This window comes from Sorex fumeus, unplaced genomic scaffold (assembly GCF_029834395.1).
Source record: "Sorex fumeus unplaced genomic scaffold, SorFum_2.1 ptg000122l, whole genome shotgun sequence".
Lineage (NCBI taxonomy): Eukaryota > Metazoa > Chordata > Mammalia > Eulipotyphla > Soricidae > Sorex > Sorex fumeus.
The window spans coordinates 19,334,998-19,362,087 of record NW_026606179.1 but is presented as its reverse complement, the minus strand read 5'-3'; the positions used below and the strand labels follow the sequence as shown (position 1 = coordinate 19,362,087).

The window sequence follows — 27,090 nt, the reverse complement described above, 5'->3', positions numbered from 1 at the left end:
GATGATTCACAGACCAGTCACCTGCCCCAGTCTTTGATGTGTTGGGCAGGTCAATGTGAGATCCAGCAGTGCAGGGAACTGTGTGACCAGGGAGGGGGACACCCATGGCCCCAGATAGTCCCCTCACACATGCAAATGCTGGAGATTCTTGTTCTTCCCCTCTGTATTGTTGTGAAGGACAGAGTCGTAAGGCATCCAAGGGAGCACATGGCAGGGCTTGCACTTGGGACATGTGCCCTGCCCTGAGCTACAAGTGGCAACCAAGGTGTGTGAGAGTTGAACTCATCCTCACAAGTATTTATAATGTTGTGTATTGACACAGAGATGCTTCAAACTCATGACTTTATTTTGTTTGTGCCAAACTACGTTTACAGAGGAAAAAAATCAAGCAAACTGGATTTGAAAGTGATTAATAAGACAACTTCAGGGATTTAGAGGAACATCTTACTGGGGTCTTTCTTGGTTCCCCAGGATTGTAGTGACCTGTGAAGCTCAGACATGGACATAGGACAGGATGACATCCCTGGAGATTTCCAGTATGTCCACCATGGTAGCCAACATACGATGTTTATAGTCAAAGATGTGCTGGCCGTTGGCAAATACTTTGAAGTGATAGGTGCTGGCATGGATGGACAGCTGCAGGAGAGGGGCAGGTGTGAGATGGGGTGGGACATGAACATGGAAGGAAGAGGATGGAGAGTGGGACTCACATCAAAGTATTGCCCTGGACCAAAGGGATTGTAGGAGATGCTCCTCTCCTCGGAACCCCAGACGCCATTCTGGAGACTGTTGCGCACGACCGCGTTCTCATCCATGCGCGGGTTGATGTGCAGGGCTATGTGCCCTGTGGTTCCCACACTGAAATTGATAGCAAATCTGAAAGTTAAGAGAAATATTAGAATCAGAAGCTGGGCGGTACAATACTGGGTACCACAAGGGAGGAGGCAAGGAGAATAGGGTTCAGAACCCCATCTCCACTTGTGGTCTGTACCTATATGCTGAATGGGGTATGAAGCCTCTGACTATGATGGTTCTGTGGGCCATCAGTCCTCCCTGAAGTCTCCGCATATATGGCACTGGCTGTGGGATGAGAACATGGGTCCCATGTCACCAAAGTTAGAAGCAGGGGTCGACTGTCAGAGTAGGATATCCACTCCTTCTAGGGGGCCTCTGCGCACATCACACCCTCTCTCAACTCTTGCCCAGCCCCCTCTGCCCACTCTATTTCATTCCCTAAGTAGGGCTCCAACCGTTAATTCATCCTTACCTGAGATCACCCCTCACATAGTCTGACCCCCACTGGCTCTCTTACCGGGTTGAAGACTGGGGGTCCCTCCATGGCCTGTCCAGTGAAGAAGAGAGAATACAGAACAGTCATCAAATGTTTACAGCAGATTACAACATACAGGTGTTCCTTGGGGTGCTGGGTGTTCACTACTGGAGAGCTGACCTCATGGACACCTCATTCTCAGCCCCTGTCCCCCATGTCCATACTGCCCTCCAACTTACAGGCAGGTTAACTGGTGGTTGGGGAGCAACACAAGTACCCTATATACAGAGAAAGCAACAATAATTAGGGGTCTTGGGGTCCATAGCCACTGAAACCCACTTTAAGGGGAAATCCATGACCCTAGACAGGTACTTACGAGGGATGCCATAAAAGCCATGGGCATCTGTGGGAACAGAGAGAAGGACGTGATGAGGAGCACCACAAATTAAGACCTAGAGGGGATGAAGTACGCACCCCCAGGCAGCTTCCCACATCACCATCCAAGGAAACTTTGCAGTTAAGGGGTGGCACCAGATGACTCATCAATGGAGTGGTCTTGTTTTGAATAACCTCCAGTGCTGACTGAGAAACTTCCTTAGCTCTTGTTTTGTTTTGGGACCACAGCTGGTAGTTTGGTGGGGGTTGACTCCTAACTCTGTGCTCAGGACAGTTCCTGCTACTGCTCAGGGAATAATGGGGTGATGGGGAGAGAACTAGAATGTGTGCATACAAAGTGCAAAGTACACGGTTCATATTCAGGAGACCCTTGGTTCAAACTCCAGTACCACATGGTTCCTTGATCACTTTCAGGTGTGACCACCATCACTGAACTTTGAATAGCCTCCGAGTTCTATTCTCTTTGATCCCCACTCTTCCAAAAAGAAAACAAGAAATAAAATAAGGACCTTTTTATTCTTGTCCCCTCCTAGGCTTCCTGATGTGCCAGGACCCTCCTCATCCCCTCTTCTTCCCCTCAACCTAAAGCCCATTCTGAAGTCACTCTCCTCAGGGTACAGCTTTTACCCCTGATGACTTCATCTAACCTCTATTTGCCCCTCCCTCCAACCCCCTTCCCTAGGGCACCTGGAGTCCTTGGGATGAGACACTCCTTCCCCACCCCCAACCCTGTCCATGTGCCCATTCTTACCTCCAGTTCCCTTCCTCTCTTTTCTCTCTCTCTCTCTCCCCCTTCTTTCTTCTTTCTCCAGCCTCCTACTTCCTTTCACCCTCCATCTCTCTCTCCTCCCATTTCCATTCTTTCTTCCCTCCCTTTTGTGAGGGGGTTTCCCATGCACTGTTCAGGGGTCCCTGGGCCACTGTCAGCAATACTTGACAAATAGACTGGACTCCTCAGTCCCTGGGCCCAGCAGTACTCGGGGCTTCCTTTGCGGTGATGTGTGTGTGTGTGTTGGGGGGGGGGGTATCCAGTGACAAGATTGAACTAGGGACCTCACCATACAAGGCTTGTGCCCCAGTTCTTTGCATCTTCTTCCTGCACCTTGTTCTGTTTTGCCTCCTATTTTATTTTAAATTTTTGAGTTTGGGGTCATGCCCAGCAGTGCTCCGATATAACTCCTGGGCCTGTGATCAAGATCATTCCAAGCAGGGCACAGGGGACCCTTTGGGGTGTCGAGGATTAAATCTGGGTTGATGGGATTGACATGCCCCACCCCCATTTTCAATCATTATAAAGTACCATTAGAAATATTTTGATTGTTAACTCCTTTTTCTTTATTATTATAATTATTATTTTGTACTGCCAGGGCTCCAGGACCTCATAGCCTGGTGAGAGCTCTAACACCCAGCTACCTCCCTGGCTCTGGTTTCCCTTCTAAACTATGTTGATTTTCCATGACAGTGATTGGGACATTGTAGGCTGGGGCCACTTTAAGGGTGAGGACATTCTCCAGGTCATCCTCCTAGATGCAGAGACTCTTAAGTGGAGCCCAGATTCCACCCTCTACTTGAGTGTTCTCTGCCACCAAGAAGGGTCTTTAACCCCATATGTGGAACCTCTTTCACTGGGGGCTCACCTGCATTGCTCAGCCAATGGATCTGCACAAGGCGACTCTGGAAATCAAACAATGGGAGGGAAGGGAGGATGGGGAGCTAGCCAATGAGAGAGAGCACTCACTATTCTGGAGGCAGGACTGCTGCCAAGGATGTTAATCGATTGAATGGTCAGGTCCCCGACCACATGCAGGTGGGTGACTTTCTGGAGGGGGATCCGGTGCTCAAACTCATAGAGAAGATATCCGTTCACCAGCACCTGGAGGGCAAAGGTAATGCAAAACAGATGTATGACTCCCAGAGGAAGCTTGGAAACGTAAACATGAAGTAGGGACTGGGGAGCCTTTTAACCCATGATCAAATCCTGGAGGTCAGCTGGAGATAGATGAGAGTCAGGACCTCAGGAGTCCACAGGTCTAAGATCAACTCAGAAGTCAAAGGTCAGTTTATGGGATTTGATTTAGTGAAGTCCAGGGTATCAATTGGGCATAAGAAGGGAACAGCTCTTAGATGGCAAATTAGAGAGGATAGAGACTGTGTCTGAGAGCGAGGGTGGAGAACATCCAACCTCACCCTGGTTTGGACACTAAGGTCTAATTCTAACGCAGACTGTGTGACCCTGGTTAACTCCTCTGAACATCCCTGAAAAAAGTGGAGGCAGACACGAAGAGCATAATGTTGGGATGGGGCTCAGCAGTAGAGTGCATGTCTTGCTCGTGAAACCCTGGTTGAATCCTTTTCTCCACAGTCCCCCCAAGTCCCTGCCATTTCAGGGTGCCTGCAAGTGAGGGGTAGGCCTGAGATGTCATAGCCACAAAGGGGGAGGAAAATAAAAACCAAAAAGAGAGAACTGGGGATAGCACATAACTCCACAGGCTGGAGCTCAGGCTCGTGTCCACGAGTTTCAGGGGGTGTCTAATATTCCCCCCAACATGGTCCTCCCACCCAGCAGTACCAGGTGTGCCCTCCATAACAATGAACAAAATCAAGCAATAAGGAATTTAGGAACCGAGAGAAAGGGTCGGCTGAGAGGAAATGACCTGACTCTGACCTTGTAATGCTCCTGCAGGACCGTCACCAGAAGCTCGAAGTGATCTCCCTTTTTGAAGGGCATCCTCCTTTCCTCCACCTCTTCGACCCACTGGTCTGACAGTTTCGAATTGAAGACGACCTTGTCTCAGCCATCCAAGCGGGGGTTGAAGTGGAAGGCGATGTCGGCCCCCGGTTCTGGTCCCAAGGCAAAATTGACTGCGAACCTGGGGGGCAGGAGAGACTGTTCCTCAGATTTTTTTCAGTCATGGTTCCAGCACCCGGCCCAGACAAGGTCAGACCTGAACACCTGAAGAACCTGCCGTCAGTACTCATCAATACACTGGCTCGGCTCTTCACTCGCTACCTGTCTGAATGCAAGGTTCCATCTCAATGGAAAACCAGCAGGACCGTACTACTATTCAAGAAGGGAGACATCCATGACATTGGCAACTATCGCCCGATCTGCCTATTGTCTGTCATCTACAAGTTGTTCACTCGAGTCATCCTGAATAGGATTGGCAGAACACTAGATGAAGGACAACCATGTGAGCAAGCAGGGTTCCGCAAAGGATTCAGCACCATCGACCATATCCACAGGATAACCAAGCTCATTGAGATTTCTCGGGAGTTCAAGATGCTGCTCTGCTTAACGTTCATTGATTTAAAGAAGGCCTTTGATTCTGTTGAGACAGAAGCGGTCATTGAAGTCCTAGCCAATCAGGGCATTCAAGCCCAATACATCAGGATCCTCCGTGAACTGTATTGCGGATTCACTACCAGGATCTCACCATTCTACAAAGAAGTGATCGTTGATGTCAAGAGAGGGGTGCGGCAGGGTGATACCATTTCACCAAAACTCTTCAGTGCCACCCTCGAGGACATCATGCGACGACTGGAATGGGAAGGAATGGGAGTGAAGATAGATGGTCGGCAACTACACCACCTCCGCTTTGCTGATGACATTGTTTTAATAACACCAAACATCAGCCAAGCGGCACAAATGCTGGCCGACTTTGACCGTGAGTGTGGAAAGGTAGGACTACAGCTGAATCTTACGAAGACAATGTTTATGAGAAACAGCCTTGTTCCTGATGCCCCATTCGCTCTCAATGGAACGACCATCTCCGAATGCAACAGCTATGTGTACCTAGGTCGAGAGGTCAACATGACAAATGACCTGGCACCCGAGCTGCGCAGGAGGAAGAGAGCGGCTTGGAACGCCTTCAAGAACGTCGAAGAAATAGCTAAGAGGACGAAGAACCTCCGGCTCCGGGCACATCTCTTTGATTCCACTGTTCTTCCTGCATTAACATATGCCTCAGAGACCTGGGCCCTACGCAAACAAGATGAGAACGCCATTCAGGTCTCCCAAAGAAGAATAGAAAGAGCTATGCTTGGAATATCACGTTTCACTCAAATGAGAGAACGAATCCGGAGTTCTGACATCCGTTGACGATCAAGGATCAGGGATGCTGTCTCATTTGCCAAGGTGTCGAAAATCAGATGGGCTGGTCACGTAATGAGATTTAAAGACGACCGTTGGACTAGAGCTGTTACTGATTGGATTCCACGGGATGTCAAGAGACCGCGTGGCCGCCCACCTACCAGATGGTCAGACTTCTTTGTCAAGATCATGAACGATCGGTTTGAGGCCCTCCATGTTCCCGGAGCAAAGAGATGCCATTGGGCTACACTAGCACGCGACAGGGACAAATGGAGACGTTACTGGCGCCTGCTCGAGCAAATCGACGACTAACGGGAAGTTAAGTGATTAAGTGATTAAGTGATGGTTCCAGAACTGGGGCAGGATCTCAAGGGAGCCTGATTACTCCCATGTGACACAGTTGTGGTGACAGTGAGGTGGGGGAGGAGATGGTGACCAGGATCTATTGACCAAGAAATGTGGAACATAGTGCAAGTTCTGGCCCAGAGTCCCAGCATGCAGAGAACTGTATAGTTTTGCTCACCAACACCCTGAACTCCAACAAATGCTCCAGGCACTCCTCAATGCCCAGGGGCCAGATTCTGTGTCAACATCCACGGCTCTGACATCTCAGGTCTCTTCAATCCCTTCACAATGCCCCAAGAATATCCCCCACCCCCAAATCAGAGTACTCCACTCACTGGGGCCTCCCCAAGTTTTCCAGAGGGCATCACCCCTAGCCCCCAGACCTTTGCACCAGCCCTTTTCCTCCTTCAACACCCTGATGCCCACAGCACCCCAGAATGCCATCTTCTTTAGTCCCTGACCAATTTTGTTTCACCTAAGAAATCTTCCCTGCCTCCCCCATAAAAAAAACCACCACTCCCCTCTTTCTTCTCTTTATCTTCTCTGCACTTAATATTGGTCTCTGTCACTATGTAGCATAGTCTACACTTCGTCCTTTCTTCCCTTTCTGTGTGTGTGGTCTCTCTTACTGCAAGTGCTACTCACTGGCAGACCCTCTGCTGGCCTGGCATGTCTCACCTCTTCATGTCCTTGCTGGTCACTCCCTGGATGTAGATGAACATCCCGACGTTCAGTCCACATGGGATGGGTTTGCAGAAGGGCAGCGTCTGTAGTAGAGCTTGGGTTCAGTTGTTATGTGTCCAAAATAGCATTTTTTCTTTCTGAGGATCCTCCCTCCCCCAATTCCTTTCACAAGAGCGAGGGATCGATCCAAGAGTGTTAGGAACCAAGGGTCAGAGAATTAGTAAACCAAGTACCTGGGGTGGTGTAAGGGTGGGGCAGGTCGTCCCTGGATCCCTGTTACCTCTGTGCTTCAGGCTGGGAGGGACCTGGAGAGTGAGGGTCAGGTGAACTCAGGTCAGGACCCGAGTCTGTATCTCACCGGGTTGTAGCAGGGATGGTAACCAGGTGCAGGCACGAAAGTCATCTTCAAATGCTGAAGTGGCAGTTTGTCTTCTGACCGCTGCAGGAGTGGGAATAGGGCACATGACAACTGAGGATAACTCTTATACTCTCCTGGGTTTACTGTTTTCTCTTCCCAGTGGGCCCCACCCCTGCCACTCGCAGCTGGCTCCATCCTCCTCCCTGAGACCTTTCAGGGCACCTCAGCAAACAGAATTTCTTTTCCCCATCCTATCTTGGCACTCCCTCTTCGTATTACACAATAAAGCACTCCTATTGGGGGTTATATTGTAGAGGATTCTAGTAATGAACTTCTCAGGAACTTGCTTAGTCACCAGCCTTAAAGTAGCCCAAAGGCTTAGGATCGCAGCCCCCCACCATCTGACTTTCTCCTCCTCCCTGAGACCTTTCTGGCACCTCAGCAAACAGAATTCCTTTCCTCCATCCTTTCCAAATTCCTTTGAAACTTCCTCCTAGTATTACAGAATAAAGCACTGATATTTGGGGCGGTGATTTGTCAGCAGCCTTGAAGTAGCTCAAAGGCATGACAATCACAACCCTTTGGGTGGTAACTACTGAGCTCTTGGGAATTGTTCAAAAATGAGGCACCACCAAATGCAGAAAACTTGACTTCACACAGAAAGACTGACAACACACACCTAGAAAAGGAGCAGCTTCGAGAGAATCTAAAATTGATTAGAAGAATCTGAAAAAGGGGACCTAAGTGATAGCACAACTGCTGAGGCTCTTGCTTTGCATGTGGCCAAACTGAATTTGATCCCTAGCATCCATTATGGTCCCTAAGAACGAGCAGGAGTGATTCCTGCCCTCAGATGCAGGAGGAATTCCCAAGCATAGCTGGTTATGGCTCAAAAACCAACTACTATAAAAAAGAGATAAAAATAATGTATTTTTGTGAAAATCAGATTCTGGTACTGTTTATCATCTTTATTTTACTGGAATCTGTTGGTTTTTCTCCACACTCCCCACTAAGGTAAAAATAAGAAACCATCCAACGTAAATTTTCCAAATTCAAAAAGTGACAGGACTCCCTTGTCCTTGGGAGACTGGGTACTCATCTGAGTGGTGAGGAGGGTTCTGCAGATAGAGACCTGACCATAGAGGTGAGACCAAGTCTCCATAATCTCATGTCTCGACACTGAAGCTCTCACCAGTATGCTACAAGCTTCTGTGCTTTAAAAAATGCTTAATTCTCTCTGATGTTTATTCTCTCTCCCTAAACATTATTTGTCTATAGAACATTATTTGACTATAGAATACATCTTCCCGAAATTTTTGACCTGCTTGTGTCTATGTGTGTCTGTGTGTGTGTGATAGAGAGAGAGACAGATAGAGACAGAGACAGAGAGATAGAGAGAGGGAACGCTCTTTTCTTTTCCCATATAGTCTCTCCATAATTGACAACCGTAATCTAATTTGTCAAATGTCAATGACTGTCCTGACTCCATCTTTATGGGGGACCATGAGTTATAAACTTCTTTGTTCTTCTAGGGCCCTACTTGCTTCACATTTAACAATATGATTCTCTTTTTATTTTAGAAAATCAGGATTGAAAACAAACTAGGATCTTTCAGCTTCAATCCCAGCCGTGTCATTAAGGAGTTTCTGACTACCTGGAGCTGTTGAGTTTATCTGGCCAAAGCTCTCTAGTCTTTTTAACACCTGTTGCACCCATGAGGAAAGGAGTCCTGACTTAGGGGTGCACAGTTGAGGCAGCACAAGCCCCACCTTTTGTCCTCAAACAAACAAGCAAACAAACTTCCCTGCCCTGTCCATGAAGCAGTTCCAAAGACTTAGTTGCAGTGCAATCACTAATTGGGTACAACAGGAAAGGAGAGAAGAGAGCTTAGGATCATTCGACTCTTGGGGGCCCTAAACTAAGCAGGAATTAAACCAGTTAACTGCAGGAAGGTCCAGGGGATCACTCAAGTCCCTGCTGAGAGTCTCCCTGTGCTTCGTTCTCTCTTGGCTGAAACTCTGAAGCTGTGATCCTGAGCGCGAGAGCATCTAACAGTGCACTCTAACAGTGCATCTAACAGTGCACTCATCAGTCAAGTCTCATCAGATATTAGATAAAAGCTACCCAAACTAGATCAGGACCAAAACTCCCATTCTCCATTTTATTGCACACCACCTAGAACATATTCAGCACTAGAGAAGAAATAGCCACAGAGGAAAACTAAAAGCATGAATGGTGAATAAGAAAATAAGAGCATGAGATTAACACCACAAACCACTTATGGCAGTAGCACTTCACAGCTCCCTAGGATTTGAGACATTCTCAGTTCCCTTCTGAGACGAGTCCAATGGCAAAAACACTCCAACTTATACCCATCACATGATGAACCTCAACTTTAATATGCTTTCCTTGGCACCAGCCTGGGAGACTCCAAAAGAATTCTCTCATACCACTAGTCACCATTCATCACACAAATGGACAGGGCCGTAAAGAATTGATCTGGAGTACTATGTAGCTGTTAGAAAAGATGAAGTCATGAAATTTACATATAAGTGGTACTACATGGAAAGTAAGCGAAATGAGTCAGAAAGAGAGGGACAGACATAGAAAGATTGCATTCATCTGGGGAGCATAAAGTAACAAAATAGGGGACTAGCACCCAAGAATAGCTGAGATAAGTACCAGAAGATTTACTCCATAGCTTGGAGGCCAGCCGCACACACTAGGGGAAAAGGCAACTCAGATAGAGAAGGGAGCACCAAATAAAGGGTATTGGGAAGATCCGCCCAGGATGGGAGATGCATGCAGAAAGTAGAGTATAGACTGGACATGATTGCCACTCAAATCCTCTTTTGCAAACCACAGCACCCTAAAGGAGAGAGAGAGAGAGAGAGAGAGAGAGAGAGAAAGAAGAGAGAGAGAGAGAGAGAGCAAAAGGGAATGCCTTGCCACAGAGGCAGGGTGGGATGGGGGAATGGGTGGTAGGAGGAATACTGGGATTAGTGGTGGTGGAGAATGGGCTCTGGTGGAGGAATGGATACTTGATCATTGTATAACTGAAACCCAAGCACAAAAATTTGTAAGTCTACAACTGTACCTTATGGTGTTTCACTAATAAAAATTTTTTAAAAAATGAAGGATTGATCACCTTATCAGCAGTGGTGTGGGGACATTTCCTAACCCAGTCCAAGTCTAATAACTCACCTGCATCAAGGAGACACATGGAAACTACAGTTCCTCCGCACCCCATTTCTCAGTCACAGGATTCTGTTTTGATTTACTGCTCTGGTGGGTCATAGGTGTTACAGCTGAACATCTGCAAGGGAGCCCTGAGTCACTGTATGAATTGAAGGAGCCAAAGTAAACTTTTTAATTAATACTGGGTCCACATTGACTGCTCTTTCTAAATTCTCAGGAAAATTCTTTCCATAACTTCTCAAAGAGTAGTTACACAGGACACTTCAAACAGGACAGCTCTCTCTTAGGTCAGCAAATACCAAATACTGACTCACTATTATCTGATCTATTTTACCTGCCTAGCTCTGTTCAGCATTTTCTCTTCTGCTCCACCCAAAATCCTTTCACAAGATAGAGGGATCCAAGGAGTGAGGGTCAGCATGAAGAAGTGGATTGAGTGTTAGGAACCGAGGGTCAGTGAAAGAGTAAGTCAATCCCACCGTTGGCGTAGTAGTTGGGCAGGTCCCAAGATCCCTGTTACCTCTGTGCTGGGAGGGACCTGGAGAATGGGGGTCAGGCTGAACCCAGGTCAGAGTCTGGGTCTAGATCTCACCGGGTTGTAGCAGGGATGGTAGCAGGTGCAGGCATGAAAGTCATCTTCAAATGCTGGAGTGGCAGGTTGCCTTCTGACAGCTGCAGGAGAATGTGGCACATGGCAACTGGGGGTGGCTTTTATAACTCTCCTGGGTTTGCTGTTCCTTATTTCTAGAAAATCCCACCTTCTGACCCTACCACCTGACTTATTTTTTTCTCCCTCAGATCTTTCAACTCTCTTCTTCTCCCACGGGGCACCTCAGCAAACAGAATCGCACCCACCCCCACCCAGTCTTATTGTTTGGTACTCCCTCTCAGTATTACAGAATAAAGAATTTATGTTGGGGAGTATATTTTATAGGCCTACTAATAATCCTCTTAGGAAGTTGTTTAGTCACAGGTCTTCAAGTAGCCAAATACTTGAGGACCACAACCCATTAAGTGGCAACTATTGAGCTGGAGAAAATGTAAACAAATGAAGCACCAACAGATGCAAAAACCTTGACTTCCCACAGAGAAGGCTGAAGACCCCCACAGGAAAGGAGAAGCTTTAAGAGAATACATAAGTGTCAGTAAGAAGAGTAAAAAGGGGACTAGAACCATGGCACAGCAGAAAAAGCAATTGCCTTGCATGTTGCCAAACTTGGTTTGATCCCTGGCATCCTATATGTTCTCCGAGCACCACCAGGAACGATTCCAGAACACAGCATGGAATTAGCCCTGAGTTTTTCTGGGTGTATTGCAACAGCACCCTCAATAAATAAAAATAACTTACATCAGGAGCCCTTCTCAGTTCCCCAGCCTTGGTTCCATATTGAGACCAGCCCAAGGGAACCAACACCCCAACTTCTACACATCACATGACAGGCCTCAGTTTTAACATGCTTCCTTTCACACTTCCTTTGGGCACCTGCAAAAGATTTACCAAGGACTTCTGGTCTTTGTCCTGTGCAAATATGTATGATACTGGAGAAGGGATTGATCACCTTGTCAGCAATAGTATGGGGACATTATTTCTTAACCCACCCTGGGTCTAATAAACCACCTGTGTCCTGGTGACACACAGGAGCTACAATCCCTCATTGACCCTTCATCACTTACTGTTTTCTGCTTTGGTTTCTTGCTCTGGCAGGTCATAGGGGTTGCAGCTAAACATCTCTGCAAGGGAACCGTGGGTCATATGAGCAGTTGCAGGAGCCAAACTAAAGTTTTTGGCCAATACTGGGTCCACATTTTCTGCCTTTTCTAAATTCTCAGGAAAAATTCTTTCCCAACCTCTCAAAGAGTATTGACCGGACACTTCCTGATAGGTCAGCTCAGCCCTTATGAAAGTTAATACCTGCTCACTACTTTCGATCTAGTCCACCTGCTTAACTCTATTTTGGAAAGAGACATTATTTATCTATTTAATTTTTTAAAATGGGGTCACCATGAGATACAGGTCCAAAGCTTTCATGATTGAGTTTCAGAAATACAATGTTCCAACACCCATCCCTCCACCACCATTGTCCCCAGTATCCCTATCACCAACCAATCCCACCCTAACATCACCATCCATGGCAACTTTGTAGTCAAAGGGGGGCACCAGATGACTCCTCAAAGGAGGGGAAACACTCTGATTAGGGATCTCCAGTGCTCAATGAGAAATTTCTTTAGTTCTTTTGATTTGGGAACCCCACCAATGATTTGATGGGAGTCGCTCCTAACTCAGGGCTATCCCTGGTATTGCTCAGGGGATCTAGGGGTGCTGGGGAGAGCCCTGGGCTGCATGCATGCAAGCACATCTTCATATAGATGGGGTCCTATGTTTGAAATCCACCATGGTTCCTTGATCAGTGTCAGGAACCGTACCTTAATAACCTCATTTCTAACCTCCACTTGGCCCTCCTTCAGTCTCCCTCAGAGTAGGGTACCTGGAGTTCTTGGGACCAGACACTCCCTCCACAGACCTGACCACTCTCTCACTGTCTTGTGAGTCCAGCTTTCCCCGACTATCTCTCCCTCCCTCTTCCCCCTTCTCTCTCTCTTTCTATCTTTCTTTCTTTCTTTCTTTCTTTCTTTCTTTCTTTTTTTCTTTCTTTCTCCCCTCTCCTTCCCTACCCTGTTTCCTACTTCCTCTCACCCTTCCTCTCTCCTTCTTCCTATTTCTATTCTTCCTTTTCTCCTTTTTTTTTGACGGGAACTCCCATGCAATGTCCATGCATTCCCCGCCAACCCCCGGCATTACTTGACCAAACAGGCCGAACTCTTCAGTCCCTGGCATCAGTGGTACTAGGGACAATCCTGCGATTACATAGGGGCCATCCATGCCAGGACTGAACTCGAGGCCTCACCATACCGGGCTTATGCCCAGTCCTTTGCAGATTTTTCCTGTTCCTTTTCCTGTTTTGCTTTCTATATTATTTTTATTTGTTTTGGGTTTTGGTCCACACACAGCAGTGCTCTGGTGTAATTCCTGGCTCTGTTCTCGGGAATTAATTAATGGGGCACTGGGTGTATTGGGTGCTGGGGCTCAAACTTGGGTCTTCTGCAAGAAAGGCAAAGTGTTCTATCTCTGCCTTACATACTAAATTATTCTAAAGTTCTTTAGACATATTTTAATTATTTAATTGTAACAACTGCTAACAGATTTTAAGGAGGACATTGCTAGCAACACAATAGTAGCCGGAGACTTCAACATCACCTTATCACCTCTGGATAGATCAACAAGAACAAAACTCAGCAAGGAAACATTGGCTATGAAGGAAGAAATAGGAGAGAGGTCTTATAGACCTATACAGGGCTTTACACCCCAAAAAGAAAGAATACACATTCTTCTCCAGTGCACACGGAACATTTTCCAAAATAGACCATGTGCTAGGACACAAAACATATCTCAATAGAATCAGGAAGATAGAAATAGCATCAACAATCTTTTCAGACCACGATGCACTGAAGATAGAAGTGAATCACACACAGACACGAAGAACCAAATCAAACACCTGGAAATTAAACAACTAAATGTTGAACAACAAGTGGGTCAGGAAGAAAGTCAAAAACGAAATCAAAAGATACCTGGAAGCAAATGAGAATGAAGACACGAGCTACCAGAACCTATGGGATGCAGCTAAAGCCGTGCTAAGGGGAAAATTTATAGCTCTGCAAGCATGTCTCAGGAAGGAAGAAAGGGCCCACATAAACAACTTGACTTCACAGCTCAAGATCTTAGAAAAGAATCAACAGGAAGAACCCAATTCAGGCAGAAGGAAAGAGATCATAAAAACTTAGAGCAGAAATTAATGACACGGACACCCAAAAAACAATCCAAAAGATCAATGAAACCAAGAGCTGTTTCTTCGAGAAAATAAACAAGATAGATAAACCACTAGCAAGACTCACAAAGAAAGAGAGAGAGAACCCGAATAAACCGAATCAGAAATAAGAAGGGGAATACCACAACAGAAACCAAAGAAATTCAAAAGATCAGCAGAGACTACTTTGAAAGTCTGTATGCCATGAAACAAGAGAACCTAGAAGAAATGGACAAATTCCTGGATTCCTATGATCCAGGATTCCTATAGTCCATGACTTTCCTATATGCAAACAGTGAGAGAGAAGAAAGTGACATGAAAAAAGTAATCCCGTTCACAATTGTGTGCCAGAAAATCAAGTACCTAAGAATCAGTGAATAGAACTATTAACATTAAGGAAATTGAAACTGTAATCAAAAGTCTTCCCAAAAACAAAAGCCCAGGTCCAGCTGGATTCACTAGCGAATTTTTCCAAACATCTAAAGAGGACCTATTGCCAGTTCTTCCCAAGATTTTCCAGGAAATTGAAGTAACAAACTCTCCCAAACAGTTTCTATGAAACCCATATCTCTCTAATACCAACCAAAATAAAGACACCACAAGAAAAGAAAACTACAGGCCGATATTCCTGATGAACACGATTGCTAAGATTTTCAACAAAATACTAGCAAATAGAATTCAACAACTCATCAAAATGATCATACACCATGACCAAGTGGGATTCATCCTAGGGATGCAAGGATGGTTTAACATTCAGAAATCAATCAACATAGTCCGTCATATCAACAAAAGAAAAGATAAAAACCATATGATCATATCAATAGATCCAGAGAAAGCATTTGACAAGATTCAGCACCCGTTTATGATGAAAACCTTCGTCAAAATGGGTATAGAGGGGACTTTCCTCAATATAGTTAAAGCCATCTACCACAAGCCTACGGCAAGCATCATCCTCAATGAAAAAAAGCCTTCCCTCTAAGATCAGGGACGAGACAAGGATGCCCACTCTCTCCACTGCTGTTCAATATAGTACTGGAAGTACTTGCAATAGTGAGTAGGCAAGAAAAAGATATTAAGGGCATCCAGGGAGGAAAGGAAGAAATCAAGCTCTCACTATTCGCAGATGATATGGTACTATACTTAGAGAACCCTAAAACATCTACCAAGAAACTCCGAGAAACAATAGACTTGTATAGTAAAGTTGCAGGCTATAAAATCAATACCCAAAAGTCCATGATTTTCCTATACGCAAACAGTGAGAGAGAAGAAAGTGACATGAAAAAAGTAATCCCGTTCACAATTGTGCCCCAGAAAATCAAGTACCTAGGAATCAGTTTAACTAAGGAAGTAAAGGACCTATACAAAGAAAACTACAAAAGGCTACTTCAGGAAATAAAAGAGGACACAAGAAAATGGAAAGATATCCCCTGTTCATGGATCGGGAGAATTAACATTGTCAAAATCACAGTGCTTCCCGAAGCATTGTACAAATTCAATGCGATCCCTATAACGATACCCATGACATTCTTCAAAGAAATGGAGTAAACACTTCTGAAATTCATATGGAACAATAAGCCCCCAAGAATAGCTAAAGCAATTCTTGGGAAAAAGAAAACGGGAGGAATTAAACTCCCTAACTTCAAACTCTACTACAAAGCAATAATAATTAAAACAGCATGGTACTGGAACAAAGGCAGAGCTGCAGACCAATGAAACAGGGTTGAATATATTGACATCTCCTCTCAAACATATGATCACCTAATCTTTGATAAGGGAACAAGAAATGTGAAGTGGAGCAAGGAAAGCCTCTAACAAATTGTGCTGGCAAAACTGGACAGCTACATGCAAAAAAATGGGCTCAGATCTCTGCCTAATACCATGTACAAAAGTAAGATCAAAATGGATTAAACCTCAACATCAGACCGGAATCCATTAGGTACATTGAAGACAAAGTTGGCAAAACCCTCCACGACATTGAAGCGAAAGGTATCTTCAAAGATGACACGCCACTGGCCAAGCAAGTGAAAACAAAGATAAACAAATGGGACTATCTTAAACTAAGAAGCTTCTGCACCTCGAAATAAACAGTGACCAAAATACAAAGACAGTCAGTGGGAAAGGATATTCGCCCAATACCCATCCGACAAGGGGTTGATGTCAAGGATATACAAAGGATTGGTTGAACTCCACAAGAAGAAAACGTCCAACCCCTTCGAAAAATGGGGCAACAAAATGAGCAGAAACTTTCTCTAAGAAGAAATCCGAATGGCAAAAAGGCACACGAGAAAATGCTCTACATCATTACTCATCAGGGAGATGCATATCAAACCCCAATGAAATATCATCTCACACCACAGAGACTGGCCCACATCCAAAAGAACAAAAGCAATCAGTGTTGACACAGATGTGGCGAGAAAGGGACCCTCCTTCACTGCTGGTGGGAATGCCGACTGGTTCAGCCCTTTCGGAAAACAGTATGGATGATTCTCAAAATATTAGAAATTGAGCTCTCATTTGACCCAGCAATACTACTTCTGGGAATATATCCCGGAGAGGCAAAACAGTACAGTCGAAATGACATCTGCACTTCTATGTTCATTGTTGCACTGTTTACAATAGCCAAAATCTGGAAAAAACCCAAGTTCCTGAGAACAGATGATTGGTTAAAGAAACTTTGGTATATCTACACAATGGAGTACTTTGCAACTGTTAGAAAAGATGCACGGTCCATGTGTGCAATGGTCCTCCCGTTGTTCATTGATTTGCTCGAGTGGGCCCAGTAATGTCTCCATCATGAGACTTGTTATTGTGTTTGGCATATCGAATATGTCACGGGTAGCTTGCCAGGCTCTGCCGTGTGGGCGAGATACTCTCGGTAGCTTGCCTGGCTCTCCGAGAGGGGCGAAGGAATCGAACTCGGTTCAGCCATGTTGGCTGCTGTAAGGCAAATGTCCTACCGCTGTGCTATCGCTCATGAAACTTACATACAAGTGGTACTACATGGAAAGTATCAGGCTAAGAAAAATGAGTCAGAAAGAGAGGGACAGACATAGAAAGATTGCATTCATCTGGGGAATATAAAGTAACAAAAGAGGAGACTAACACCCAAGAATAGTCAAGATAAGTACCAGGAGGTTTACTCCATGACTGGGCTACAGTCATTACCGACTGGATTCCATGGGATGTCAAGAGAGTGTGTGGCTGCCCACCTACAAGATAGTGAGACATCTTTGTCAAGACCCTGAACAATCGGTTTGAGGCTCTTCGTGTTCCTAGAATGAGCTAGGGACACGTTGGGCTACACTAGCATGCGTCAGGGACGAATGGAAACGTTACTGGCACCGGCTGGAACAAATCAATGAGTAACGGGATGTCAAGAGATCAAGTGATAGCATGTAACCAATCAGATAGAAGAAACAACGTGGGGATGAGAATATATAATGTATATACAAGTAAGTCACTGTAAGGAGGGGTTGGATCTTGGGTGTGTGCGGGTGTGGAAAAAGAGGTTTTGTCTAGAATACAAAGTTGCCATTCCCAGGACTGGTCGCATCCTAGAGATATAGCCTTTGAACAGCATCTAGAGCCCAACAACAACAAAAAGAATTTCCCAGAGACTGGAGAGATAGTGGGGGGGGGGGGGGCGCTTGTCTTGTATATATGCAATCTGGATTATCTTTGGCATCCCATATGCTCCCCTGAGCATATTCAGGAATGATTCCGAGTGTGGAAACTTTGGAATAACCCTTGAACAATTCGAGGTGTGACGACTCCCTCCCTTCCAAAGAAAGATAAAGGAAAAAACCCGAATTGTTCAATTACACATTGATACCCTCCAACTGGTTCCTTAAGTTCACGTTGGACTCTACCTGTTTTATACATATGAACTCATCAGACAAAGTCAATCAAAGACTTCAATACCCATTATCCCTACCGACTCCCTGGCAACTCATTCACTGCGCTCAGTGTTTGTGCTTCTTCCTTTCTATAAAGATTCACAGACCAGTCACCTGCCCCACGCTTTGATGTGCCTGACAGGTCACTGTGAGATCCAGTACAGGGAACTATGTAACCAGGGAAAGGGACAGCTAAATACCCCAGATATTCCCCTCACACACGCAAATGCTGGAGATAAGGTTGTTAGTCCCCTTTCGTTGTTGTGATGGGCAGAGTTGTGCAGTCACCCGAGAGAACACATGATCGGGGGAAGTTGGGTTTGCTCTTAGGACCTATGTCCTGTCTTGAGCTCCTGGTGCAGTCTTAAATGTGTGAGACTGAGCACATGTATGGGATGTTGCAAGGAACAATTGGGGAGCAGGCAGGGGTGAGGATGGAGTTCCCCAGACTTGGTCTGAGCAGGAGCAGTTGTAGGTGGCCCTTCCCCATAACTTCCCCTTCTGATTCCCCAGCAGGGACCCCTCTCCTCTCCCATCCCCTCTTCCATCCAGCAGCTAGCCTCAACATACAGTCACCTCAGTGGTGCCAGGGTATGGTTGCGCAGACAGGACCCCGCCCCAGAAGGAAAGACAAAACACATCTCATTAAGCCTTTTTGCACACTAGACTGTGCAACAGGCAGACTGAAGTGTGTTCCCATCGCCGGCTCCCATGACCGGCCATGTCAGAGCGACATGCATCTTTGTAAGTTTTACAAAACATTGTGGGTTAATAACAGAAATGCTGAAATTCATGACTTTATTTTGTTTGCGCCAAACTACCAGGGCTTGCCTGCCTTTTACAGAGGAAAAGCGTCAAATGAACTGGATTTGAAAGAATTTGACACAACAACCTCAAAGATTAGAGGAGTGTGCTAGGGGACCTTTCTTCTGGATCTCCCAATGTCCTGGCAACCAGTGAAGCTCAGACCTGGACACAGGACAGGTCGACATCCCCACAGATCTCCAGTGTGTCCACCAGGCAAGGCGACATACGATGATTGTAGTCAAAGAAGTGCCGGCCGTTGGCAAATACCGTGAAGTTACAGTTGCTGACTTGGATGGACAGCTGCAGGAGAGAGGCAGGTGTGAGATGGGGCAGGGCAGGAGCTTGGAGGGAAGGGGAAGGAGAGTGGAACTTACATCGAAGTACTGTCCTGGAACAAAGGGATTGTAGGAAATGCAGCTCTCCTCACACCCCCAGCAACAGTTCTGGAACGTGTTCCGCACCACGGCACACCTATTTATATACGATTTGATGTGCAAGGCTATGTCCCTTGTGTTTTCCACACTGAAGCTGATTGCAAAACTGAAAGTAGATAGGAAGACAGTTAGCATCTAGGGTACATTACTGGGTGCACCAAGGCTTGGAGAATAGGCTTTCACACTCCACCTCCAACTGGGGTCTGTACCTGTAGGCTGAACAGGGGATAAAGCCCCTGATGTTGATAGTTCTGCACATCAGTCCCCCACAAATTTTCTTCTTAAATGGCACAGGCTGTGGGGTGAGAACACGGGGTTCCATGTCACCAAAGTTAGAACCAGAGGTTCACTGGGAGAGCAAGGTACCTACTTCTCCTAGGGGTCCTTGTCCACCTCCCAACTCTCCCATCTCTTGCAAAGCCTCCTCTGCTCACTCTACTTCCTCTCCTCAGGACATGTCCTGAGTAGGATTGTGCTTACCCGTAATCACCCCTCCTATAGTCTAGCCCCCACTGGCTGTCTTACCAGTTTGCAGCCTGGCTGTGCCTCCATGGCCTGTCCAGTGAGAAAGAGAGAATACAGTCAGCAAACGTTTATGGCACAACACTATATGCAGATGTTCCTCAGGGTGCTAGTGAGAAATCCCCTGGTATTGCTCAGGGGATCAAGGGGTGCTGGGGAGAGAATGGGCAGCATGCATGCAAAGCACATCTTCATATACAAGGATCCCTGGGTTTGAACTCCAGCATGGGTCCTTGATCACTGTCAGGATCTGTACCCCCGATCACCTCATCTCTAACTTCAACTTGCCCCTCCCTCCACACCTCCTCACGAAGAAGGTATCAGAGTTCTTGGGACCAGATACTCCCTCCACATCTCCAACCACTGTACTTTGTGGGTCTAGTTTCCCCCGTGGTGTGTGTGTGTGTGTGTGTGTGTGTGTCTCTCTCTCTCTGTCTTTTATCTCTCTCCTGAAAGTTTCCCCTGCCTCCTACTTCCCCTCACCTTCCTTCTCTCTTTCTTCCTTGCTCCATTCTTCCTTTTCTCCCTGTTTTGAGGGGGGCTCTCATGCCATACCCATGTGTTCCTGGTCCTGGTCCAGCAATATTTGACCAAACAGGCTGAACTCTTCAACCATGGGCCCAGTGGTAGTGGGAGCTTCTCCTGCAGTTACGTGCAGAGCATTCAGCACCAATATGGACTGGTGATCTCACCATAAAAGGCCTGTGCCCAATCCTTTGCATCTTCTTCCTGCTCCTTTCCCTATTTTGCCTTCTATTTTATTTTTATTAGTTTTTGGATGTTGGTTCACACCCCACAGTCCTCTGGTGTAATTCCAGGATGTGCTCAAGGATCATTCCTAATGGGGCACAGGGGATGGTATTGGGTGCTGGAGATCAAACCTTGGCCTTTTGAGTGAAAGGCAAGCTGTTCTGTTGCTGCCCCCTCCCCAAGACCTTACATTTTAAACTGTTCTAAATTTCCTTTTTAAATATTTTAATTGTTGATTTCCTTTTTATCCAGGCCACGCCCTGGATGTAGATGGATGTCCCAATGTTCAGGCCACGTGGGGTGGGTTGGCAGATGGGCAGTGTCTGCAGTAGATCCCAGAAAAGGGACTCAATTGTCATATGTGCAAAGAAGCATTTTCTCCCTCGGGGGGTGCCCCCACCCAAAATCCCTTTCACAAGAGTGAGGGACCCCAGAGTGAGGGTCAGTATGAAGAAGCAGTTAAGTATTCAGAACCGAGGGTGAGCAAAGGAGTAAGTCAATCCCAGCATTGGTGTAGGAATGGGGCAGGTCCCTGGATCCCCAGTTACCTCTTTGGTTCAGGCTGGGACAGACCTGGAGAGTGGGGGTCAGGGTGAACTCAGGTAAGAACCTGGGTCTGTATCTTACCGGCTTGTAGCAGTAGTAGAACGACATTTTCAGTGCTGGAATGGCACGTTGTCTTCTGACAAGGAGTGGAAATGGGGCACATGGCAACTGAGGGTGACTCTTATACTCTCTTGGGTTTACTGTTTTCTTTTTCCAGTAAATCCCACCCCTGCACCAACTCTGGAAATCAACCAATGGAAGGGAAGGAAGAATGGAAGCTAGCCAATGAGAGAGATGACTCACCTCGTGGGAGCTGGGACTGCTGCCAAAGAAGTTAATGGATTGATGAGTCATGTCCCCATCCAGGTGGGTGACTTGCTCGAAGGGCATCCAGTGCCAAAACTCATAGAAAAGACTTCGATTCACCCTGGAGAGCAAGGGTGATGAAGACCAGGGGTCATAAGTCCCAGAGGGACCTTGGGGAACAAGTACAAACAGGAAGCAGGGAATGGAGAGCTTTTTAATTTAGGGTCAAGTCTGGGAGATGAGCTGGAGATCCAGAGTCTGGACCTCAGGAATCCACAGGTCTAAGTCAAAAGTCAGCTTTGTGGGAGAGAAGAGGGGGTTCATGGGAAATAACACTCTGATTGAGTGAATCCGAGATGGCAAGAGGGCACCTAAAGAGGAACAGCCTAGACATGACAGATGAGAGCTGATGGAGAAGGTGGTCTGGGAGCGAGGTTGGGAAAACCTCGAGCCTGACCCCGGTTTGGACTTTGATGTCTAATTCTAACACAGGCCATGTAGCCTTTGCTAACTCCTCTGAACATCCCTCAAAAAAATGAGGCAGACACGAGGGGCTTAAGGCTGCGGGGGGCGGGTGGCTCAGTAGTAGAGCACATGTCTTGGATGTGTGAAATCCAAGGTTGAATCCTGTTCTCCAGAGTTCCCCCCGCCCCCGGTTTCTACCATTTCAGGGTACCTGCAACAGAGGGGCAATACCAGATGTTATAGACACAAAGGGGAAGGAGGGGAAGTATACAAACTAATAGAAAACTGGCCATGTAGGTAACTCCGTCGGCCTGGAACTCAGGCCATGTGTGTGTGTGGGGGGGGGGGTCTGGTGGGATTTTATCATCTCCCCCAACATGGTCCCCCCAGCAATACCAGATGCAGCACTCCAGAACAAAGAATACATATAAGCGAAAAGGAAGCTGAGAAACCAAGGGAAAAGGTTTGCTGAGAGGAGGGGTCTGATTCTGACCTTGTAATGCTCCTGCATGACCATCACCAGCAGTTTGAAGTGTTCCCCCCTTTTGAAGAGCATCCCCCTTTCTTCCTCCTCCTTGCCTCACTGATTCGACACCAGCAAGTTGAATTTTCCCAGCTTGTCTCAGATGTCAGTGTGGTAGTTGCGGTGAAGGCGTTGTTGGCCCCGACTCTGGCCCCAAGGCCAATTTCACTGCAAACCTGGGGGAAAGGATCCTCAAATCTTCCCAGTCTGAAAACCTGGGGTGGGGGCTTCAGAGATCTTCATTAGTCTCACCACCAGGAGTGAAAGCAGGTGGGTGGGTGAAACATAGGTGGTGACTGCTAGCTATTGACCCAAGGACGTGGGACATGGCGGCCATAGCCCCAGATTGCAGTGAACCATATGTTTTTATTCACTGACACCCACAAATTCCAAAACAAATGCTCCAGACACATCTAAATCCCCACAGGGCCAGACTCTGTGTCAGCAGCATCCACAGCTCTGGAATCTTAGGCCTCTCCAATCCCTTTATGGTTCCCTCAAGAACACCCCCAGTCCCAGTATGGTGCCACCAGCAGGTCAATCTTTACCTGTGAGGTGATTGCATCAGCAGCGTGATGGCGCCTTCAGACTTCCAGATACCCCAAAATTGCTTCTGTACCGTTGGCCAGACTCCGCAAACTTAGGGCACAGTTTACTAAGAAAATAAACGGCTAAAAGTTAGGTATGAGGGAGACACACCCACAAACCACCTTCGGTTTCTGCTATATCATTGGAGGCATGGCCTCTCTGGTTCCTGATTGAATTGCTTAATGGCCATGATCCCAGAGATTCAGAAACAAATCTGGAAACCCAGCGACTTTTGGCAGAAATGCATCCGGACCATGCAGTAGGTTACTGTCGCTGGGCTTTCCCAATGGGGAAAGGGTGCTGTCCCTCCGACTGATCCCCCTAGGTGGCTCGGTGGCCTCCATCTTCCAGAGGCCATTGGACAGTCAGGTTTGGTCCCGCAGTGACGAGACATGTGGGGCCTCACAGGATGGGGGTGGAGCCGGCCTTTTCCCCCCCACCCCAATGGGATCCCGAGTCACCGCCAACGAATGGCCTCTCTGGCTCCTGATCAAGCCACTTAGTGGCCATGATCTCAGAGACTGAGAAACAAATTTGGAAACCCAGTGTCTTTTGGCAGAAATGCATCTGGTCCCTGCAGTAGGTTACTGGCACTGGGCCACCCCAACTGGGCCACCCCAGGTGAGAATAGGTTTTGTGCCTTGGCTTGTTCCCCCAAGTGACCTGGTGGCCGCCATCCTTCAGAGGTCACTGGACAGTCTTGTTTGGACCCACAGTGACAAGACACGTGGGGCCTCACAGGATGGGGGTGGAGCCGGCCATTTCCTCCCCTTCCCAATGAAACCCTGAGTTGCTGCCCACGAACAGCCTACCTGGCTCCTGATCAAGCTGCTTAGTGGCCATGATCCCAGAGACTCAGAAACAAATCTCAAAACCAGGCGGCTTTTGACGGAAATGCATCCGGACCATGCAGTAGGTTACTGTTGCCAGGTCACCCCAGGGAGGAAAGGGTGCTGTCTCTCCGCCTGTTTCCCCTAAGTGGCTTGGTGGCCCCCATCCTCCAGAGGCCATTGGACAATCAGGTTTGGGCCTACAGTGATGAGAGAGGCGGGTCTTCAGGGGATGGGGTGGAGCTAGCCCTTTCCTCCCCATCCCAACGAGACCCCAAATCAGCATCCACAAACGGCCTTTCTGGCTCTTGATCAAGTTGATTAATGGCTATGATCCCAGAGATTCAGGAACAAATCTTGGAACCCAGCAGGTTTTGGCAGAAATCTCTCCAGATTTAATTGTTAAAGTTTTGGAATTTCAAAATTGCGCGGCCACTACTGAAGCCACGCGAGATCATATGTTATTCATAACCAGTAGTAGAAAACAAATTGTATACTGTTGCCTTTTAAGCAGATCTGAGTGTTGGGGTAAAATCTCAAATAATAATGGTGGGTCTGGTGTCAAAATATTGAATGCAATCAAAGTAGAGAGAGGGTAATGTGGAGATCATCTGCCCCACAGGTAGGGGGAGGGTGTGGGATGGAGGTATACTGGGGTTTTTGGTGGTGGAGAATGAGCACTGATGAAGGTACAGTTGTTTCATTGTATGACCGAGACTTAAACCCGAAAGCTTTGTAACTACTTTCACAGTGATTCAATAAATAAAATTATAAAAAATGAAAAAATAAAGTAAGGTGGAGTTCATGCCCAATTCTATTAGCTAATCAGTGGCTGAATAAATAGCAGTACTCCTACAAAGACAAAAAATATCCCCAGTCCCCATAAGATCATTTCACACAAGTGAGAACCCTCTACTCACAGAAGGGACTCAACGTCCCCAGAAGGCAACACTCCTCACCCCTGGGCCTTTGCATCAGCCCTTTCCTCTCTCTAAAGCCTTGATGCCAGCAACGCCCCAGAACCCAATCTTCTTCTCTAGTTCCTGATCAATATAGTTTCACCTAAGATTTCTTACATGGCCCCTCTTAAAGAGACTCGTTCGTGCCCCTATTACCTCTCTCCATCTCCCCTGTATCAGAGACCAAACTCCGACACCATGTAGCATAATCTATATTTCATCTTTTCCTTCCCTTTTTGGGGGTGTGGTCTCTTCAGCAGTGCTGAGGGCTTGGGGATCCACTGCAGATGCTACTCCCTGGCAGCCCCTCCCCCCAGCTTTCAGGGGGCATTCCTCACCTCTTCCTGCCCTTGCAGGCCACTCCCGGGAAGTAGATGAACGTCCTGACGTTCAGGCCACATGGGATCGGTTTGCAAAAGGGCAGCGTCTGCAGTAGAGCCCAGGCAAGGGCCTCAATTGTCATGTGTCCAAAGTAGCATTTTTTCTCCGTAGTACTCCCCCACCCAAAATCTCCTCCACAAGAATAGGAACCCCAGGAGCGAAGGGCAGCATGAAGAAGAGGGTTGAGTGTTAGGAACCGAGGGTTTGCGAAGATGGAGTAAATAAATCCCAGTGGTGGTGTAGAGATGGGGAAGGTCCAGAGATTCCTTGTTACCTCTATACTTCAGTCTGGGAGGGACCCTGGTTAGTGGGGGTTTGGGTGAACCCAGGTCAGGACCTGGGTCTGTATCTCATGGGTTGTACAAAGATGGTATCCAGGCGCAGGCATGAAAGTCATCTTCAGATGCTGGAATGGCAGTTTGTCTTCTGGCAGAGCTGCAGGAGTGGGAGTGTGGCACATGGCCACTGGGGTGATTCTTATATTCTTATGGGCTTACTCATGTTCCCTCTTCCCATAAACCCCACTTCCTTCCCCAAGTCACTGGCTTCCTCCGCCTCTCTGAGACCTTCAGGGAACCTCAGCAACTAGAATTCACTTCTTCCCATATTATCTTGGCACTCTCTCTTAGTATTACAGAATAGAGCTTTTATATTGGGGATTATATTGTAGGGGGCCCTAGTAATGAACTCTCAACTTGCTTACTCACCAGCCCCAAAGGAACCCAAAGGCATGAGGATCACAACTGTTTGAGTGGCAACTATTGAGCTGTAGAAAAATGTAAAAAATATAAGGCACCACCCAGATGCAGAAACTTTGGCTTCCACAGAGAAGGCTGAAGACCATTTAAGGGAAGGACCAGCTTCAAGAGAATATAAAAGTGATGATAGGAACATGAGAAAGTGCTCTTTGTGTTGGCTTCGCAGGTAGCTTATCCAGTCCCGACCACTCCAAAGAGTGTACGAGAAGTGAGAGAGAGGGGACCACAACATTAGGACTTCAGGGAAGGCATATGAACTGACATTGGAGGGCACTCTTTGTGATGGCTTTCCAGGTAGCAATCCTAAACGGCATAGGTCACAATGGTAAAGCAACACGGAAACCCACCAGTCTTCGTGAGTGAAGAAGCTAGCCCAGATGACCCAAAGAAAAATAATGAGCTAAAACCTCTCTGATAAGGAATTTAGAATGGAATTGTTAAGAATGCATAAGGAGCTCAAAGAAATGATGGAACACAACGCCAACAAAATACAGGGGGATATGAGAGCAGAATTGAGGGAAATGCAAACAAAAATACCAGCAGAAATAAAAAAACCTGTAAAAATATCGTAGGTGAAATGTAAAATTCACTCGGAGGCCTCACCAGTAGAGTAATAGCTGCTAAGGACAGAATCAGTGAGCCGTAAGACAAGGTACAGAAAATCTCCAGACTATAGCAGAAGATGGAAAAAAGTCTCAAAATAATCCAATAGAAGACAAGAGAAAATCAGGACGATGCCAAAAGGAACAACATAAGAATCATTGACATACCAGATGGGCAGAAAAAAAATACCCTGATGATGAAGCAACAGTCAAGCTAGTGTTGTTGAGAAATTCCCAGAGCTGAAGAATGCATGCAGCCAAATCTGGGAGGCCTGAAGTGTACCACTGAAAAAAAATTCAAATAGGAATACTCCAAGACACATCCTAATAAGAATGACAAAAACCATAGATAGAGACAGAATACGAAAGCAGCAAGATCAAAGAAGAAATGGCTTACAGGTTTGTAAACCATTCTAAGATTCACAGCAGATGAAACTCTCTGGGCCTGAAGACAGTGGTGGGATACAGTGAACAAAATCAATGAAATGAACACCTCACCAAGAATACATTACCCAGGCA

General features: G+C 46.7%; 1 protein-coding gene and 1 pseudogene across 1 annotated transcript; both read right to left on the bottom strand.

Moving 5' to 3' along the window:
• Positions 1 to 492: 492 nt before the first annotated feature.
• On the bottom strand, positions 493 to 7,188 carry LOC130043642 (galectin-4-like; annotated as a pseudogene).
• An 11,710-nt stretch (positions 7,189 to 18,898) lies between these two features.
• LOC130044400 (galectin-4-like) lies at positions 18,899 to 21,293 on the bottom strand. The gene is made up of 5 exons (XM_056137126.1): positions 21,241 to 21,293; positions 19,867 to 19,896; positions 19,551 to 19,636; positions 19,282 to 19,447; positions 18,899 to 19,207 (listed from the first exon to the last, which is right to left on the bottom strand). The coding sequence occupies exons 1-5, from the start codon at positions 21,265 to 21,267 to the stop codon at positions 19,064 to 19,066; spliced, it is 453 nt and encodes a 150-aa protein (XP_055993101.1). The 5' UTR covers positions 21,268 to 21,293; the 3' UTR covers positions 18,899 to 19,063.
• Between the last annotated feature and the right edge of the window lie 5,797 nt (positions 21,294 to 27,090).

Bases quoted from the DNA above. Each gene is read 5' to 3' on its own strand.
- LOC130044400 (XM_056137126.1), bottom strand. From the start codon at position 21,267: ATGTCGTTCTACTACTGCTACAAGCCG. The intron at 19,897-21,240 runs GTAAGATACAGA...CTCACTGGACAG, and splicing joins TCTACTACTGCTACAAGCCG to GCCATGGAGGCACAGCCAGG. The intron at 19,208-19,281 runs GTAAGTTCCACT...TCTCTCCTGCAG, and splicing joins TTCCAGGACAGTACTTCGAT to CTGTCCATCCAAGTCAGCAA.